Below are 20,973 nucleotides of genomic sequence, written 5' to 3'. Positions count from 1 at the left end.
CCCTGGGACAGATGCAGCATGAGAAGGGCAGCATCTGCAGTGTCCCATGGAATGGAGTGTACTTTCTCCATAAGGCTGGGTCAGAGCAGCTGCAGGTGTGTGAACAAAGACAAGTCCAGGTGCCCAAAGCACCCCCAAAACATCTGGGATCACAGTGGTAGGCAGGCCAGGGCTGCTGCAACCCACTTGAGCCAGGAGCAGGTTGAAGACAGTGATTTAACAGAGTCCACCCCACTAAGATCAGCCTTTGACACCCAACACAGCCCTGCACCATGTCCCCAAGCTGGGGGCACCCCCTGCTCACCAGCCCCAGCACCTGCAGCATCACTGCTCACACACTCCTGTCCCAGCCCTCCCTGTTGCCAGATGCTGGCTGGAATTTACACATCCCTCCTATTCCACTCATTCATGCTGAGAGCAAGCCAGGCATCCCATTCCCTGTCCCATTTTTGGTTTACCAATCTCTGGAATGCCCCTGGGACTCCCAAAAAGTTTGGGAAGGCCAAGGAATACTGAAATAAATGAGACTGTTGAGGAGGGAGTATCATGTGAGTGAGTCAATGGTTTGTGTTGCATTTTGGCACCATGGCCCTGAGTACAGCAGGATATTCCATCATGGAGGAGCTGCCAAGCTCTTCGCATCTTGGATTTTCTCCTGACTTTATAGCCTGTTACTGAGGCTCCCAGATTCCACCACATGCAGTGGTAATCCTTGGAAATTTAGCATTGCCACAATTGCATCTGAAAGCAGGGACACCACTCAGCCAAGGCATATCAACTTTCTAAAGGGGGAAAAACACCAACCTTGGCAACTGCAGGATCTCTGTTTGGGTGAGAAGTATCAACACTGTGCATGCCTGTGATCCAAATCTGAAGTGCTTTTCACTGACACAGGCAGAAGGAAGTATCACATTTGTCCTTTAAATCTTCAAAGTATGAGGCAAGGGAATAGGAGTGATGTGGAGCAGGAGACCAAAACCTCTATGCTAAGGCAGAGACACTGAGCAGAAATCGCTGAGTAAGATGAGCCTGAAAGGAAGCTCAGGCATATTTTTGAGTCTCCTGTGCTACAAGGGCTTTCAGACTTTCTTTTGGAGCTTAAAAAGATATCACACTTTCTTCTTTCTTTCCTCCTGTACCCCAGATTTCAGTGCTGTCCCACCACAGCTGAAGACACTCTCTTGCAGTGTGATATCAACACCACAGCAGGATCTGGGGCTTCAATGTCTTGCCAGCTGTCCTTGGAAAAGGGAATAGATTTTAAAGCTGTGAATATTTAGGTGTACTAGCTGATTGCAAAGACAGCCAGACGTGTGAGGTGAGGGAAAGACTGGATCATGCCTGTTCCAGACTTCTGGAAGAAGAAGTGAAAGAATATGCTGCTTTGGCTGCACAGACTCTTAAAAAAGGAGGGAGGTTCTCTGCAACCACAACAGCAAATCCAGTGTGTGAACTGAAGAGTTTGGCTTGGAGACAAGATTCAGGCAGCAACAAGCCTGCTAGGCTGACATCAGCATTACCCAGGCTTTAGAAAACAGTCTGAAGAAAAGAAAGCAATTAAAACATGTGGGTTCAAATAACTTAGAATGAAAATCAACATGACACTAACCAGACACAGCTCATACCCATGCAAACTTGTCTGTAAATAAAATAAGCTGTTTCTGTAGATCAAGCCTATGTGGTAGATCCTCACCCAGATACACACAGTGCATGAGAGACAACACAGCACAGGAAACAAGGATTTCAATCTCTTCAGTCAGAGAGGATGAAATTCAGAAGGTGAACTGTAAAGGTTACAAGCAACAAGAAAGCAGGTGGCACTTAAATGAGAAATACTGAGCAGAAGGCAGATTTCTAGAAAAATGTCTCCCAGATTATCTTTGGGATTAATACATTGAGAAGGAGTTGACATAAAAACAGAAAGATACTGATGATGGACAAAGAGAAAGGCTGCTGTGGCAGGGAAAGACAAACACCAACAGGGAAACTGAAGTTCATCCTGGATGAGGGGAGTGGAAACTTAATAGGATTTAATTTCACAATGTTGGAATTCAGCAGTTTCTGCTACTTTGCTGCTGGAAGTGGCAGGAGGTCCCAGATGCATTAGTTCTGGGCCATCAGCTGCTAGTGTGACAGTCATAAAAAAAGGCAAGTGAAGCCCTGAAACAAATCAGGCGAGATTTTTGCCATCTCAGCAAAAAAAAAAAGCATTATCCATATGCTGTTATCCATAGCATTGGTGACCCTCACCTGCAGCACTGACAGCTGTGCTCTCCTGGACCAAGGCAGGTCCAGAGGTGCTGAGAAGGGCTGCCAGGTGACCCCAGGACTCCTGAGCTGCATGGGCTGGATGTGTGCATGAGCAGAGCTGGGATCACCCCTGGGAACAGGCCAGCAGAGAGGATGGCAGGGGGTCCACATGCAGGACAGCATCACTCCCACCTGCACAGGTGCCAGACTGGAAGAGGTTTGGAAGCCCCAGATCAGTGGGAATGGGTGGCTGGGATGCAGCAGGAGAAATCCCAACTCATTTTGGGCTTGAGGATGAAGCTCTCAGATATTTTCCAGGCTGGACCCTGAGGCCACAAGAAGCCAAACACTCCACATGTGGTCTCCAACATGAAACACTGGAGAGGGTGAACACCTGGAGATGATCAGTGGTCTCCAGACCAGGAAAGTGAAGAGACACCACATGTACTTGCACATGAGCAGGCACCCCAGGGACCCTGAGGAACTAATCCTGACCCCACCACTGCCTCCCCACTGCTGTCTCACAGCCCCAGCCTTGCTTCCTGTTGTGTCTGTGCAAAACCTAAAAAAAGAGAAAAAAATACCTGCGGTGCCTGAAATGATCAGTGTAAATTACAGCCTGCAAATGCCAGCAGGGCAGTGGGAGAGGTGCTGCTTTGTTCTGTAGGAAGAGTCAGTTCTCAGGGGAGAACTGAATTCCCTCTTGGAAGGGAATGCTCTCTCCCACACCAAAGAAAAAGTTCTGAAATTGAAGGTGATTTTCAATGGATTCTGACTTGAACAAAGGAAAAAGGACTGGTGACAGGAGCTGTCTGCTTGGCATGTGGCATGTGAGCAGCTGAACTGCATTCATGGGAGAAAGAAGAGTGTACAGAGGGAAACAAATAACAGTTTACCAGAGGGGTTAACAATGCCCAGAGCTCTGCAATGTACAGAGATTAGCACTTGGTTTAAGTCATCACGGGAAGAGCCAGAAATTAGGACCTGGATCTCTTTGTGGGCACAGCAATGAGCTTCTCCAGACCTTGATGACTCCTCTCCAGGACCTGCCAGGGGCAATGAGTGAGTGCTTCAGCCTCAGCAGTGATGGCTCACTCACCCTTGACCACAACGACAGGCTGCTCACTGCTAAAATAATGCACCCAGAAGGATCCTGCCATAGAATTTCTGAGAGGATACTATGACTGTGTTAGTCAAAGCCAAACCCTAGCTGCTAAATCTGTCCAATTTTCGATTTTAGCATCCAAGCAGGACAAAAAAAAAGCAAAAAGTAAAAAGAGAAAGAAAAAGAGCTTGGCAGCAGCAGTGATGGACCCAGACAGTTATTGCAGTCAGAGCTCAGTTTTCCCTCCTGGTTTCATAGCAAAGACTGAAAAATGCAGCTAGACACACAGACTGCATGAGGATGGTCCAGGACATGGAGGCCAAGAAATCCCACATGGAAGCACCAGCTGGACCCCTGGGCAGTGTTCAGTGGTCCATGTGAGAGCCCTGCCTGGAAGGATCAGAGCTATAGGGTCAGTGTGGTCTCCAGAAAGAAGTTGAATTCTAGGAAGCTCTGGTTTTTATGTTTGGGCTCCTATTGGTAGAGAATGCATTTCCTTAATTTCTGCCTAAACACAAAGGCTGATTGTTGTTTGTTGTTTTGGATTTTTTTAAAAAGACAGATAGTTTTCAAAACTATGGTGATGTGAGAATCCAACACCAGAATCCCACAGAGAGCTCCAGACTCAGTTACTGCCTTAATGCTGTGGAAGGCAGTGACCTTTCTCTGATGGACAAGATGACCAAATAAGTGACTGTTTGCTTTCTCACATCATACTCCTGGCTGTGAAGAACTGTGTGACAATTCTGGTGTTCACACCGCTAAGGCAGGACCTTTGGGAATTATTCCTATCTTAATTCTTTCTGAAAGGTTTTGATTTGGGAATGGGAATTTTTTGGCTCCAAAAGTGAATCAAATTTTTGGCTTCAAAGAGGCAATCAAATCTCCTTAGACTCTTGTGACTGCTCATTTTTACTGCATCTAGAAAGTCGAGGATGTAGACAACAGAGGCTTAATTAAAAAGCTTAGGCAAAGAAATCCAATAGAGCCACATGATTGATTTGCTTAAATGCATCCTTCATGTTTGTGAATTCAGACACAACCACCTCTCCTGGGGAGCTGCAAGTGTAAGGAGGTCTCAGTGGCTGAGCTCATTCTGCACCCAGAACACTCAGAGGGAGTGGGCAGCATCCATGCCCCATTCTGGCAGGTAACTGGCAGCAGAGCACATGCACAGGAAAGAATTTTGGGGAGAGAGAATATGTCACAGCAATATTCAGACAAGCACCAGCAATGGCAAAAAGCAACCAGCCCTTTGGAGAGCACCCAGAAGAGAGGATTTCTGCTCTTTTCCCTGGGTTTCTCCCAGGCACAGCACAGCTCCCCAAGAGAGGAGAGCTCAGATATCAACCCGAGAGCCCACACCTTGCACAGCTTCCAGGAGGCAGTGAACAGATCCCTGTGGAGCAAACGCTGTACTTGACCTCTTTTGTCCCTCCTGGGGCTGTGCCAGTGGGTGGTGAGCAGGAGTGATGGAGGGGAGCTGGCAGCAACTTGCAAACTCTGCAACTCTGATATTTACAATACAAACATCCATTTCTTCTTCCAGACCAACATCCTCTGTAGTTCAGGAAATGCCTCTGTGGCCTTTCCCACCATTGCTTCTCTTTCCATGGTGCTTTTCTCCCCAGTTATGTTTGTTCAGCCTGCTCTGCCTCATGACAGGGGCTCCGCACTGACACAGGTAAGAGGCTGCCACCTAACACAGCCCACGCAGTGTGGGCACAGGCAGACCACCACGGGCCTCCTGCAGTGTTTTCCTTGCTGATGAACAGGCCAGCAATGGACAACCCAAGCTATTCCTGCCCTTGGCTGTGTGGGCCAAGCGCTGGGAAAGGCTGGCTGCCCTGCATGTCTCTCTGCTGAGGTACAGGCAGCAGGGAGTCTGCTGGGGATGTCTGTCTGAGCTCACTTGCTAGGGAACAGGAATAATTCTCCATCAGCCCTTCCCCTGCCAGCTCCCCTCCTGTTCCCTACAGACAACTCACAATCTGGAGCATCCTGGGGAGCAGCAGAGCCTTCCCCATGGCTTGCTCCAGAGCATTTTCACACATGAGAGCAGAGCCCAGGGCCAGGATGGTTGCACCCTGCAGGGCTCCTGGAGCAGATCCTTCCCAGATAAGCCAGCCAGGCTAATGTAGTGTATCAGAAGGGCAGGACCTCTGTGATTGTGCCTCCCTGAGCAGATCAGCAGAGAGGCACATCCCTGTGCCCTGCTAAGCCATCTCGTGATTCACTCTTCCATGTCACCAGTTGAGCCACAGCCCCCAGGCACTGGCATGGCAGTGGGAAGCTCAGGTGTCCCTCTGAAACTACTGGGTAAGTGTCCTTCACCAGCACTGCACCCTAACTCTCAGGCTCAGAAATTGCCTCATTAGCTTGGTTTTGGGCCACACAATTCTATTCTGAAGCACAATCAGTGCCTGGGTGTTGTTAGCCTGGTTATCCCCATGGCAAAGGGGCTCCATTTGGTGGCTCCTGACTTAGTGATATCTAATTTAGCAGAAATTAAACCAAGCAACTTGAACTTGGCTGGATCAGACAGAACTGAGTCCCAGCTACACAGGGGTGCCTGAAAGCTTAGCTCAGGCTTTTTTTCTCCCAGAGCTGCACATTTTCTCCCATCCCCTCCAGTCCTCTTGAAACAGCCAAACCAAGTAATTAAATCCCCCCACCTCCCCTCACACCCAGCACTTGGAAACAAAGATACACTGGGAGGAGGTTACCCACAACACTGAGGGAAAAACCACAAGGAAAGCAGCTCAGGCCAACCTGAGCAGGGCAAGACAGGACTTGTGCATGAGAGGTTTGCACAGAGAACAGCCCACGTGCACTGAACTGCAGCAGGGGATGACAAATCTGCTCTCCCATCAGCCCAGATGAGTGAACCCACTTGTGTTTGCATATGGAGAGGGTGGGTTTGCATCTCCACAGGCACTGGGGTCACACAGAAGCGATGTTTTAGCCACAGTTATAAAGTACCATTGCAGGGCAAGATCAGGGGTAGGGTGCACCATGATCCATCATCTTTCTCTTCTCCACTACCTATAATACATCACATTCCTGTGGAGCCAGTGGAGGAATCCTACCAGTCTCTATCACACACACCTTCCTCCCCAGAAATCTCCCCTTTTTGCACAAATGACTCTCTTGCTATCCTGGGAAGCTATTTAAGGCAAACTCCAAGCAGTCACAGATGGCTCCTGAAGGGTGATGGGGAACTCCATCCCCAGGACTCATTTCCATCCCATGTCTCTGCTGCTGAAGCACTCCAGCACCCCCTTCCCAGCCACAGCCTCAGAGGAGGCTCCACAGGCACTGAACTGAGGTGACACAGGCACTTCTGAGCAGGCACAGCAGTATAAATCTCCTAGCCAAGAGAGGAGCATTTTCCAAACTCCTTCCACCAACTGCACATGCCCCACAGCCACCATCCTCTTCTGCAGCATTTTCCACCCCAAACCACACAGTTCCTACACACACACAGAGATGTGAAGGTATTGGGGATCCGTGGGCCTCACCATAACCAGGTGTACACAGGCAAGATGTCCAAGATTGCTTCCTTTGGACAGGAGGTGTCACCCCATGAAAAGAACACCCTTGTTTTCAGCAATCCCCTCCTTGCAGCCTCTCCAGAGTGCCAGGGCTGCGTGGCACAGCTGGGTGGTAATGGCAGCCAGGCTCCCTGGCACTGACAGCAGCCTTCCTCCAGCCAAGAAACACTCTCCAAAGAAAGAGGGGACAATGAGTCACTGTTTTACATGGATAACTCAATGGACTGCACTGCCTTCAGCAGGAAAAGTCATTCACTCCTCCAGGGATGTGGCTGCAGGCTGGAAGGCAGCAGTCCATGGGCAAGAGAGGGGCAAGGGGTGTGCTGCCTTCAGAAGTGTTAATGAGGGCGTGGAAGAAGGTTCAGAGCTGTGATGGATGGGAAGAGCCATGCAGAGGGGTGAGCACATGTCCTGCTCTCATTCCAGCCAGACAGAGCAGCCAGGCCTGCCAGAAGCAGCAGTGCTTGTGGTGAATGTCTGAGCATGGAAACACACAGCCTCGGGGAACTGAGGTGGGACCAAAAATCCAAGCACACCTGCCTGCACTTGTGCCCAAGATCCCTGATATCTGTGCACAGTCATCTGTCTGCAGGCAGCATCCCTGTGAATGGGGCTCATGGGACTGGAATGCCTCTGGCATGCTGCAGTGGGGGATGGAGAGGCAGCAGAGCTGCATCACCTCTGTCTGGTATTGGGGCACTTGTCCCAGCCACACAGTGCAGACTACTCACAGCACACACTCTCACACAGAAATCTGAGGGCTGACAGGCATAGGGACAGCACAGAAGTCCCAGACACACTAAATTAAAAACCTCACATGGTTTCCAGCCTGCAAGAGGCAGATGGATGCTCCCTGCTTCCTCAGTCTGGGGCTGCAGTGACCCATGCTCATGAGTGTCACTTACCCACAGCCATCTCCACACTCAGTGGCTATGCCAGATGCAATAAATCCACAGACAGCAAACACGGGGCATGGGCCAGCAGCATGAGGTGCCACTGGCACCAAGTACCACCAGACCTCAGGCTTCTCCATCTGGATCCAGTTCAAGACAGACACATTGACTTTCATCAGAAAATGCCTCAGCCCAGCCTCTCAAGTGCTGTGGCAACCTTTGTGGGGCAGGCAGTGCCCCTGTGCCAACAAGGGCACAGACACCTCCTAAGCGGGTGCTGCAGCTGACCTGATCCTCCCAGCCATGGGCTCCTCACGGCTGTCCCCCTGGCCACCAAAGGTCAGGATCTTCTCTTTTAGCTTGAACACATCCCAGCCATGCTCCTTGCCAGGAGTCACACCTGCACAGAGCCTTCTGACAGGTCACACATGGGGCTGGCACTGCCATCACTGCAGAAACGTTATAACCAAACCTTATTGCACATCACCACTCCTTCCTCCAGTGAGAGGATCCAGAAACTGCCTCTCCAAGGGGCAATTTCTCCATTGCCACTGCCCAGGATCTGCTGTGCCTTTGGCACAGTTCATGGCTGGAAACAGGACTCTGGGTTGCTGGGTGAGATCAGCCCCTGCCACACCACAGCCTGCGTGTCCCACTCAGCACCACGTGGGATGTGGGATGGGAGGGAGGAAGGCAGTGCTCCACTGTTCAGAGCTACTTGGGTTTTGCTCCAAACCACTAAAAAAATAGACATCTCTGCTGAAAGTGCTCCAAAGAAACACAGCAAGCACTGCTGACAGTATAATCTCCACTGTCCATTTCTATTAATGCTCTTGCAGGTTTAGCAGAAACTGGAAAGCTTGGAGCTCATGGCATCCAAGAACCCCCAGATGAGCAAAGCCAGTGTGACCCTGCGTGTAGCCCCCATCAGTGCCCTTTGGAGGGGCATTTGCCTGGCAAAGAGACAATGGATTTGTGTGTGTTTTGCTCCTCGTGCCTGGCTGACAAACCCAGCCCAGAGAGCTCCACATTTGCCGTGCACACTCAGCACTGTGCAACTCAGCAGGCTGAGGGACGATCCAGCACTGAGGGTTTGCAGCCAGCTCTGTGTCTCTGCCTCCCATCTGCTGCTCACAAAGCCCAGGCAGCAGCCACAGAGGTGGCTCTGGGGTTTGAGGGGGTGTCATCTGATGGATGTTTTTTTAAGCTGCCACAAAAAGAACATTAAACTCCTGATGTGAGACGGGGTCAGAACATCCTGCACTAGTTTAGATTTCGACTGCATGTCACACACATCGGGCAGGAAAATAATTATCTTTCTAACTTTACTTTTTTGCCTTTCCTTTTTTAATTTTTTTTCCTTAACAGGATGCTTCTCACCTTTTAACTGTCTGGAAGAGACCTCTTAAATCTGAAATCCCTGGTGTGTCCAGGCTTCAGCCAGATGCCTACTGTTAAGGGAGTGCTGGCTGTACCCAAGCCAGTGCAGGGACTGGCTGCCGTTCATTCCAGAAGTGACTGTGATTCAGAGATCTGGCTTCTGGACATGCTTTAAAACCACTTGTGCATTACTCTTGATGCTCAAGATCCTGGAAAGTTTACTTAGGAAGAAGTTATTGCCATTGCCATTAGGAAGATATTAAAATTACATGAAGAGCCTCCTTGTTTTCTATAAAGCTTCATGAAAGCTCTTTCCTCTTTTGGCTCCCACTTTCTTGCACAGCTTACTTTGCCTTTATGTTTCTAAAGATAATTTTTCTTCATTTCTCACTCACAGCTCTTGGACTATCACAGTGCCACCAGCCATACCCAGGCTCAGGGGCTGGCACAGCTGGACCTTGGTTTTGTGACTCCCTCCTCCCCAGAGGTGGGGATGGCTCAGGCTCTGTTTTACAAGAAAGGCTCTTATTCCCATTTAGTCAAGTTGAGTCAAGGATCAGCCAGGGAAACTCTAATCAAGTGATGGAAAATGGTGACAGTTATAGGGTTAGTTCACAATAAATCATGCAGAAAGGGAAAGAAGGAATCCAGCTGCTTCAAGGAGCTTGCCAAATGCCCCAGCAAGGTCTGTGGGGATCATATTAGGAACAGAGCCAATGGCAGCTGGTCTGGACACTCTGCCCCATTCTGTGCAGGGGCTCTTCCTAAACCTTCATGTCTCCTCAGCAGCAGGAGGCTCTGCTCACCTGGTACCAGCCTGAGGCAGATGCCAGGAAGGCTTTATAGAAAGTTCACAAGCATTGTAGCTGCAGGGATGTGTTTTGCTGGGGCAGGGTCCCCAGGTCTCTACTGTCACAAGAACTGCAATTAAGATCTTTATAGGAAACAGAAAATTAACAATATCCAGCAGGAACACAGCCTCTGTGAGCAAATAAAGTATTTGTGTGTAAGTACCATGCAATCTTCTGTTTCCAAATGGTTAATTCCTCCCATAAGCCAAGCTAGAAGCTTTCCAAGAGCAATTTCTCTTCCCCATTACGCCTGTCATTCTCCTGGCCCCAGTTGGCTGCCTGCATTTATAATTCAAGCCTGAACTGCCAGCATTTCCATTCCTTGTCAATAAACTCCTCCTCTGCAGCCTGCTGCCCGAAGGAACTGCACAAGAAGGGCTTGCACCAGCAAACAGCCCTTTGTCAGGATGGGCAGGGGCTGATTTTCCCTGGGCAAGGTGGAGAGATGCACCTCTCCCTAAAACCCTGCTGGTGTGGTGTCCCTAGCCCTGCAGGCCCTTCTCTGGGCTGGCTGGGGCAGCCACAGCTGCTCACACAGCACCACGAGCTGCCAGCCAAGCCAAGGGAACATCTGCAGCAGCCTCTGCCTCCTGCTCAGCTGCTGGGGCCACGGCAGGCCAGCGTGCAGGGGACCGGGCTGGGTTTGCTCAGAACCTGCCCACACTCAGCTCTGCTCTGGGCAGATGCTGTCTGTGCCCTCTGCACACAGGCCACCTGCACAGGTACAGCACTGTCAGACAGCTCAGCCTGCCAGATGAACGTGTCTCAAGCCATCTCCTCAGCTCTGTGCATCTGGAACTGATGAAAGCCTCAACCAGCTGATCTGAGGAAAAATGCACACTCAGCAAACTCTTCCCAGGGCAGCACCTTGCATGTAGCCATCCCTCCCTGGCCTGGCTTCGTGGCTCTCATCCCTCTGCTCCCTGCAGAGCCAGCTGGGGGGCTGTGTCCTGCCTTTCCCAATGACACAGCTCATTAGCTGGTGAGACTCTCTGTCACAAGATACACAACAAGAGGCTTTACAAAGAGTTAAAGAGATGCCTGACTCACAGAGGAGGAGTGGATTACAGCCTGCTGGAGACTTGGGAGAACCATCTCTGAGAACCACCTTCAGCATATACAGTCCCACCACATGGCCCCTTGTGCTTGCTTCTGCTGCATTTAGTAATGACCAAAGAGCCCTGTCTGTTGAGCAGAGGACACAAACACCACTGCCATTGCAGTTCTGGGGGACAATAGATCACTGCTAGCTGCTTGTCTGAGTGGCTGTTGGATTTAAGCCTTCCTGAGGGTGGCTGCTGGCTCTGGGGACATCCCTTTCCTTTTCACAGGGAGTGAGCAAGCTCTGATGGGGCCCTCAGGAAGAAGGGAACTTGGAGGCTTGTGTCTACACCACCCAGCAGCAGCTGTGGGCTACTGATGCAAAACTGCACCAGCATCAGTTCAGCCTCGTTTGGGTCTCACAGTGCCTGTGTCTGCTGATCCTATTAAGCTAAAGGGAAATCAATCTCCCTGATACTGCCAGGAGAAAACTTGGAAGAGACCCAGCTATGAATACGCTACCCCTGCACCCTTGCCAAAAGGAAGGGCCTGGCTCTGTAGATATGTGCAGGACTGAACTCGCTGCCTTCCCCTGCCTGTGCAGAGGCTCCTGTGGCAGGCAGAGCCCCAGTCTGCAGGGAAACACAGAACAAATGGGGTGGGGAGCTGCTGAGGAGCTGCTGACCTCCAGCTAGTTTGTGCTGGTTTCTCAGGTCCCTGCTTTGAAGAAAGCCCTCTAGAACAGGCAAGGCAGCCCCAGGGACACCCACACCCGGCAGCTCTGAGCAAACATCACCTTTGAACCTCACGTCGATATTACCCATCTTCCTGCCAGGTCAGTGAGGCAACATCTGGCCAGAGAGCAGGCTTGGGTTGGGTTCCACACGAGCAGTGAGGCTGCAAGCTCAAAGGCAGAGAGAGCTCTGCAAGGGATGGCTCCAACCTGCTGCTGCTCCCTCCCTGGAGGAGCTGGGGAAGCAGCCAGGAGATGGAGGGCTATAAACCAAGTGGCATTTACATGGAGAAAGAAAAGCTGTGAGCACATTGTGACTGGAGGCCAGGACTCATGGCCTCAGCATCCCCCTGGACCACAGGTGACAGGCTGATGGGAAGGGACCTACAGGGCCTGTGCACTGCTGTGAAGATCCAAAATTTTGATGGCGCTTCTCCTTGCACGAGTACTGTCACAGACATCTTTTATGAAAAATCCTTTCCATAGGATTTTTCCTCCTGAGAATCTGAGAGGCCTCAGGAACAAAATGCAAACATTGATTATCTGCTGCTGTGGAATGCAACAGGTGGATCTGTGATTAGTCTCATACAGTTGTTTCTAATTAATGGCCAATCACAGTGACCTGGCTCGGACAGAAAGCCAAGCCACAAGCCTTTGTTATCGTTCTTTCCTATTCTATTCTTAGCTAGCCTTCTGATAAAATCCTTTCTTCTATTCTTTCAGTATATTTTTAATATAATATATATCATAAAATAATAAATCAAGCCTTCTGAAACATGGAGTCAGATCCTCGTCTCTTCCCTCATCCTGAAACCCCTGTGAACACAGACACAGAGTACCATGGGTAGAGCCAGCTGCACCTGCCCATCTGCCATGGCCAGGCCAGAGAATTCCTCATCTGTCACTCGAGCCACTGCAGAGGCAGCAACACCTTCAGAGACATTCTCTGGGGAGAAAACAGCTTCAAGTCCAGTTGGATGCTGCTCTGAGGGAGTCTATGAATATTAAGTCCAATGGTAAAAAAGCTGGGTCTCACCAGAATCAGGTGCTTCCTCAGCACAGCAGGTCTCACTCCTGTGCTCAGCACAGTCTGTGTACACAGCCCTGTAACAGACTCACACCACCACACACAAGCCTGGGGCATTGTGGTTACAGCATCTCAGAACTGCCAAAAGAGCCCCACAGTGTGACACAGCCCAGGGTCAGTGACCAGGGCTGCAGCACTGCTGGGGGCACTGGACACCATTCTCTGCCACTCCTTGCTCCAACGGATCACTGGTAAGGGGAAGGGGAGGTGGGACATGCCAACAGACAGGGAGGCAAGCAGGACCCCAGAGAGCCAGGCCAGGGCTGCTGACAGGGCTGGTGCTTGGGGAGCCCTGCTGCAGGTCAGGAAGCTCTCACCACAGCACAGGGAAGGACCTGAGGAGGCACAGGACAGCACGTTCAACTGGGACAGAAAAATCAGCAGGCGTGGAATCTACACACTCACACCCTCAAAACCAGGTTCTCAACCATTTTCAACACCCAAGGGGATTCTCATCTCAGCAGAGCTGCCAGAGGATGTGGCTTGTGTGGCCAGGCTTTCCTGCACTGGCAGACAGTGAGGAGCCACCCCAGCTGAGGATGTAGCTGCAGAACCCAGGGGTGGTGGAGCTGCTACAGCCTTATCCAGAGAGGAGAAACCCTGCTTCCTTCTCCCAGGAAAGGCCAACTCCAAGCCCTTCCCAGCCAGATTCCCATCAGTCTGCCTGCCCATAAATTTACAACTATTTATTTAGTCAAAGCTCATCCAAATATTGAGAGCTCAGGAGCATTGTGGGAAAACAGGAGCAGGCAGAGCAGGCAGGCTGCTCCTCCAGCAGGCTGCAGGAATTCCCCACTGCCTGGTTCAAGGCTGGACAACTCCATGCCCTGAAGCTAAATGTGCTCAGTGCCAGCAAGCTGAAGGGAGTGGACTTGTGCAAGGATCTATGAGGCAAGGATCACCAAGCCTAGAAACAAACTTGAGGCAGATCTTTGCCTCTGAGACTTGAAAAGGTGGGAGGTGGAAAAGGTTACAAGGCAGGGACCTTCAAAAAGCCTACAGACTCCAGACATCCCAGTAAAGGCTGCTGTAAAGGGTCTGGGAAAAATGAAACTGGCTCAATAGCATTCAGAAGAAATGCTGTAGGAGAGCTCAGTTTCCCTCCCAGCTGCCCTCTCCCTGTCCACCAGAAGCCAGCATAGAGATGTCCCCACATCAACAAGTGGCAGGTCAGAAGGACAGCACCAAGATGGAGCTCAGTGTCATGGCTGTGGCCCTGATCCCATGAGGTGCCCTCACACAGCCTTTCATCAGCTTTTCAGACTGAAAACCCTTACTTTAGGCTGCCCAGGGTGAGTCACAGCAAGTGTGGGGATGATTCAGAGACCAATTTGCCAATGGCAGGGAGTGTGTGTGCACAGAGCAGTGTGTGTGTGTTTGCTTTTTGCAATCACTGTCCTGTCTGAGGGGTTCACACTGAAAACTCACCCAGGGCACTGCTGAGCTCTGGCAGATTCAGCCCACCAAGAGGGGAGCAGAGATTTGTGGCTGTGAACTGGTGGGGTGACAGCTCAGGCTGTCAGCCACTGCAGGTTCCTCTGGCTCCTGGGTGTCCTGGGCTGGCTCAGCTCCCTGCAGAGGGGAACTGGCACTGCTGGCTGATGCCTTTGTAGCTCCTTGGCTTCTGATAGAGAGTCCTGGGAGAGACAGCTGTGTTTGCACTGCAATTAAGATGGAGGGTTTGTCACGCTCTCCATTCAGATGCTTGCAGGAACCAAGGACCAAGAAATAAACCCAGCACATAAAAAATCCCAACACCCTCAGGAGAGCCCTGACTACTGCACCAGCACTCATCTCCCACCCTTGGACCTCACAGCCCTGCTCCAACACAGGCAAAGCCCTCCTGGTGCTGTTTTTGTGCAGTTCTTGCAGCAGGGCATTGGAGTTTTGTGTGTGGGGACAAAATGCAGGTGCATGGTGCTGCCAGACAGACACAGCCAGAGATGCCAGAGGAATGTGGGGCCAGGAGAGGCTGGATGCAGCCAGCAAAGCCACCAGAACACGAATCTCTCCTGCAGGGACAGAGTTAACTCCGGGTGTGCTGAGCCCACTCCTTTCCCCTCCAAAACCTCTTGCATGGATCAGAGATTCTCAGGAAACTGTATAAAGCCAAGAAGGACTAGAGAAAGCATTCCTCATGGAAAGCCTGGCCCTCAGGAGCAGATGGGCTTCATTACTGCCCTGCTCTCAGCACTGGACTGCGCGGATTCTGCTACCCTGAAGGTCACGGGTGGAGTGCTTCATGTCTTCTCCAAAAACAGCAGATCTGAGGGCATCCAGCCTGTGCTTGCCAACATCTTGGCTGACAAATGTCACTGCACTTCGAGTACTGGCTCCTCAAAAGGAAGGGGCCGCATCCTGGGCATCACAATACTATGACTGGTAAAATGACCTGGGAAAAACTGCCCCATGAAGAAATGAAATGAAATGAAATGAAATGAAATGAAATGAAATGAGAAAGAGAAGAGAAGAGAAGAGAAGAGAAGAGAAGAGAGAAGAGAAAAAAGAAGAAAAGAAAAATCAACACTATCTGAGGGTAGCTAGATTTGTCAGCCTTAGCCAGGGTACAAGCAGTGTGTCCCTGGTTATCTGGAAGGCTGAGGACATGTGTCAGCCAGCTACAGGCACGACCCAGGCTCGGAGCATTCGCTGGCCAAACCCCGCGCACGTCCCAAGGCAGCGGCTGAATTTCAGCCTCCAAATACCTTCAAACAATGGGGAGGAATTGAGGATTAAAATAGGCTCTTTCCTGTTCTGAAAAAGAAAAAAATTGCCTAGTTTTCAAAGGTCTGCTAATATTTAGGTGTGTATTTATCTCCATTCACGCCAGGTCTAGGTGCAGTTGTAGGTTCAGGGATCAGAGCTCTGCGGGTCAAATCACTTATCAACTCTACAATCTCTGTAAGAATTTGTATCCCTCTGAAGGGGCCAATCTTTAGGCACAGAGATGGAGCTGACTGAGATCAACAAATTTGGAACAATGAGTAGCAAGAGTTTCTCCAAGATCTGCTGGTCCTGAGGGGTGTTGGGCAGGGCAATTGAAACCACCTGAGAACTTGGCAGAGAGTGGTGGCAGTGGTGTCTTCCATATCCACCTTGGCACATCAGAGAGCTAACAAACACAAAGATGTTTTTGTGAGGTGAGGCAGATTCCTACCTGTGGTATCTGCTACAGGTGTTGAGGTGGCTTCTGGCATTGCTGCTCATCCTCCTGCAGCACCCCAACCCTTCTGTCTCAGGCTGGTGAAATGGTTGGAAGAGGCTTTGCTCTATCAGAGCTCAGAGGAGATCCAGCTGATTGATACAGGAGCAGATAAGGATGGAGAGAGGGCTCTCACTGCTTGCTCACTTGGAAAGCCTTCTGGCTTTAGGATCACAGCCCTGGCACTTCTGGTATCTCTCATTGTGAAAGAGTCAGACCAAAGGCTGAGTACATCTCACCTGCAAGGCCCCCTGAGGGCCAACAGCTCGTGCTGACAGCAGGCTGTGAAACAACAGAAGCCAGCATAGAGCAAGTGCTGCTAAAAAGGCCTAAGAAACAAAGCTGGATGCGGGAAATGGGCAGAACCAGAGCAGAAATAAAGGAGCACTTTGAGATTGAGAGCTTTTCCTTCTTTCCTATTGGAGAAAATCTGCCAGCTCTCCAGATGTCAGTACAGTTTGCCTACTCACAGTTGCCCCAAAGACATACCATTGGGGTGGCCCCAGAGTACTGCCCTGCAGAAACCAGACCAGATGAACACAAGGCCTTAGGACCTCCCTCCACCTCCCTCACATGTTCCCCCTTCCCTCTATCCCTCATCTGTACAACCAGAGTAATCCCACCTCCCCCACTGTTGCTAAAATCAGTGTGGTCCCCCTGAGAACAGCAGTGACCAAAGCTCTGATGCAGACAAGGAATGGCAGGCTCCAGTATCTCCTGCTGTGCCAGCCTAGATGTGCTGCCAGCAGAGTGAGATGAAACACCAGCCTGGGAGCCCTGCTGTGTATCCTCACCTCTGTGCAGAAATTGTACAGCGTGCACAAGTCAGCACAGCTCACAGTGGGAACAGCAGAGGAACATCAGCTCAGATGGTGGATGATAATCATGCCGAGGCCAGACAGGATCTCCTGGATGGCTGTGGGGTGACACCAGTACAGCCAAGGACTCCTGGTGGCTCTCATCACCCCCTGAGCCCAGCTGAGAAGGCCTGAGGCTTGCCTGGGAGCTGAGCACACCTGCCCACGCCACCAGCCCAGGTGCAGCAGGTGCTGAGAGGTGACTGCTCCAGGTACACCCCAGAACAACCCACTGTGGCATGCTGTGGAAGGTCCAGGGCCAGTGTGCTCAGCACCACCTCAACACCTTCCTGCAAGGCAGATGTCCTCCCCTTGGCCATGCACCTGTGAGCCTGGAGCCACAGCTGATGGCCAGCAGGACAGCCAGCTCACAGGGGACAGCCCATGGCACAGCTCCCCCCCAGGGCCAGGGCAGTGAGGGGCTGCAGACCCCGTGTCTGCCCACCAGCACAGCCAGCAGGAGGGAAAGGCAGCAAAACCCACCTGGGCCACGAGGTCAGGGCACACTCACGCATACAAAGCCACCTCCCTGGGGAGCACCAGGACCTGTCCCACCCCTCTGGCAAACACACTGAGCCCATTCCTGCCTCCAGGAGGGACAACAGGGAATTCTGCACTGCCTGCAGAACAGACTGACTCAGCCCACCACCAAAATCACCAACTCAGCGGCATTCAGGAGCAGAGTTATTTTAGCACGGGCTGGTGTGTGGGTGTTCCTGAGGCAGAACAAGAAAGCCTTATTCCATCCAGCCACGGAGCTCAGCACAAACCACGGCATGCACAACTGTCCGGGTGGAGCTGTGAGTGGGCAAGACAACCAGAGTGGATAATTCCTGCTCCCTGAGCTGAGGGAGCCCTGAGCACTCTCAAGCTTTAAAGGTTTGTATCATCATTGTCCCCATTCCTTGTCCTGCTCACAGGAAGGTTTGGTCTCTATGTGCCATTAGCAAGGATTAATTCAGCATGTTCCATGTAATGGACTGTGGGTGGCCCAGGGAAGGCAACCTGCTCAATCCTGCTAATGATGGAGAAAGGATCTGACTGCTCCTGGGGGAAACTCATAGCACTGTTCCTTTTTTTCTAGCATTTTTCTTCATTATTATATAAAAACCAAATGACACCAGACAACCAGAACTCCAAATAACCCCCAGGCAGACATCACTTTAAAGATGACATTTTCATTTGCAAATTGTTTACCTATTATTGTAACTTATATCTTCTTAAATTCTAGCAACTGCTCTCAGTTTGTTTTCATTTGGGATAAAAAATGAAGTAATCTGAAGCTTGCTTCTTTTCTGTATATGGTAATGACCTTTCCTCTGCTAGTGTTTCTCACTGATCTGAACAGGAAAGGAAAAACTGTAAACTGAAAAATAATAAGGGAAAGAAATGGCACAAAAATGAAGGCTGGACCCAGGGAGACAACAGTGTGGCTAGAAAATAAGCTGGTGCTAGAGAACATGAATAGTGCTTTAACTCACTTCTTTATTGAACCTAAAGGGGCAAATCTGCAGAGGGCATCCACATCCTCACAAACGACTTCCCACAGAGTGACAAACATTACTTGCTTCCAGCAGCTGGAGATCCCTACCTCAGACCTATCAGCATCTATGGGAACTTTCAAAAACCACACTTGTCCCGCGTGAAAGAACAGATTTGCAGGGCATTGCATTAGCATTCCAGACCCAAATTCCCTCCAGTGCCTCGTGGGACACCACCACCATCACCATCACCTGGTTTGCTCTGACCTGACGGGAACTCTGCGTGAAACTGGGTTGAGATCAGGTGAGGAATTAAAGTCAACTAATCGCAGAAAGTTCTGCTGACTCAGACCAGCAGAATCTCTTTTTTGAAAACCAGAGCCCTGAAAAGAGATTTGTTTTCCAGACAGATGCTAGAAAGCATATCCAGTGTAAAACATAATCATCTCTTCATTAGCACCCCTGGAGATTAAAGCTGATTCAGTGCTGCAGTTTTTACTGAGCAGCCCCAATACTAAAATATGATGCATAAATAATTTCCTTAAGAAAAGAAAAAGTTACTAAGGAATACAATACTGATTATGGTCTTCTGGGATTTCTGAATTCATCTGACAAGCTTCACAAGCTCGTCTAGAAATAACAAATGCTTGCTCGAAACCCAACTCCTTTCAATCTTACTCAGCCAACAAGTTATGCCTTTTTATTTTTAGGAAAAAAACACATTAAAGTGATGGAGCAGCCCCTCTAAAAAGAAAATCACATTTCATTTAGTCTACACTGATAAAATTCCATTAACGTTTCAGTCAAGTCAGTCTTCTGAATTTTAAGATGTAACTCTAAAGGCCCCATTGATGGATTGCTGCTATACTCAGAAAACATTAGTACATTGTTAAAACGGCAGCAATTACCCAAAAAACATCTCGTAGGAAAGAGGAACTTATTTCCCCAAAGGAGCAGAAAAGGCAGGGAAATAAATTATCCCCCCAGTACAAAACGGTTCAGATTTTAGTTCAGAATTCTTTCTCAACTTGCGAGAAATTTCTAAGAGCACACACACGAGAAGTCCCTTGAGCCATTCAAAGTCTCCCGGGAACTTTGGTGACCGCGGCTGTGAATGGGCACAGGCGGGACGGGGCAGCTCCGCTCTCCCGCACCGACCCCGCTCAGCCTCGGCGGGGCTGCGAACTGCGCTCCGCTCCGCGATGGCACCGAGCTCACCAGGGCTCCGTGCCCCGCAGGGACAGCGAGCGGGACAGCGACCCGAGGGTCGGTGCCTTTGGCAGGAGGCACGGCTGTCTGTCACTGCGGGACGGGAGCGCCGCTCGCACCGCGCCGAACTTGGACGGGCTCAGCCGAGCGATGGGCAACGCCGGCCACTTCCCCGGCGGACACAACTTCAGACCGGCCGGCACCCGAGGGGCTCCGGGAGCAGGGAAGGGCTGCCCGCCGTGCCCCGCCGTGCCCCGCTCCCCTCTCCGCCCGCCACCGCCGGGGGACCCTCCCGGAGCGCGGCGCCCGCGGACCCACCTGGGCTGAGGCTGCTCTGGAAGTAGAAGAGGACGAGCAGGAGCGAGCCGAGGCCGGCGGCCAGCGCCAGGCGCGGAGCCCGGCCCCGCCGCATCCTCGGCCGCGGCTGGCGGCGCAGCGCAGCGCCCGCGGCCCCGGCCCCGGCCCCGGCCCGCCGAGCCCCGCCGGGCGCCGCCGCCGCCCCGCCCCGCGCCCGCGGCCCCGCGCCCGCCCGCAGGAAGTGACACGGGGCGGCTCAGCCGCCGCCACGGGAACTTCGCCCCCCGAGAGCCCCGCGGCGCCGGCAGCGGCTCGGCCCGGCCGCGGGGGCGGGGGGGGCCGGCGGGGTTTCCGCGGCCGGGGCCGTGTCTGTGCCCTGCCGGCGCTCCGCGGTGCGCGCTGCCCTGCCCGCCTCTGTCACGGCTCCGGGGCTCCCCGAGGGGAAACGGAGTCGCTGCTGTGCTGGCAGGGTCGGGAGTTTCCTGGTGACTTTCCTGTGCACGGTCAGTGCTTCGGAAGCATCACAAAGTTTCGTGGCCTTAAAATACACGTGGCCTTAAAATACACCTCTTTTTTTTTTTTTTTTTCTTTTTTTTAATATTCTTTCGGCTACCCCCGCCCCTGCAGTCTTTTACTGAAAGCAATAATGCTTCTGACTAATTCCCCCTCAAGCAATAAATTTCTGTAGAAGGAGGACACAATTTTCTATGATTGTCGGCATGCTGTTGGAAAGTGAGAGCACAAAGTTCTCTTACTGCATCCTCTATCCCCCAGGCTCCGCAGTCACAGGCAGAACCAGCCCAGAGCTTTCGTTGTCCCAGTTTTGAAATAGCAGCAATGCTTTTCACCCAGCTCTGTAAAACACTCGAGATCTACTCAAAGGCCACCTGCCAAATTAGCCAGATCGAGAGCTGGATTCTACTGACAGCACCCATTCACTGCTTCTCCTCAGCCCCAGCACACTTATTTTTAAGAAAAAGAGGACAGCTCAAGGAGGAGCCACAGGGAATGACAAAGAAAGCCTGGGTATGTG

At 51.3% G+C, this 20,973-nt stretch overlaps 1 protein-coding gene across 1 annotated transcript in view; it reads right to left on the bottom strand.

Annotated features, from left to right (window-relative positions):
* Positions 1 to 20,090, bottom strand: part of CHST13 (carbohydrate sulfotransferase 13) — a 28,228-nt gene extending 8,138 nt beyond the window's left edge. The window contains exon 1 of the mRNA XM_058813061.1: positions 19,962 to 20,090. Coding sequence (XP_058669044.1) covers positions 19,962 to 20,055 — 94 coding nt within the window. The 5' untranslated portion in view covers positions 20,056 to 20,090. The remainder of the gene's footprint in view (positions 1 to 19,961) is intronic.
* Positions 20,091 to 20,973: the final 883 nt, after the last annotated feature.

This window comes from Ammospiza caudacuta, chromosome 12 (assembly GCF_027887145.1).
Source record: "Ammospiza caudacuta isolate bAmmCau1 chromosome 12, bAmmCau1.pri, whole genome shotgun sequence".
Taxonomy (NCBI): Eukaryota; Metazoa; Chordata; class Aves; order Passeriformes; family Passerellidae; genus Ammospiza; species Ammospiza caudacuta.
This window is presented reverse-complemented; position numbering and strand designations above follow the sequence as displayed.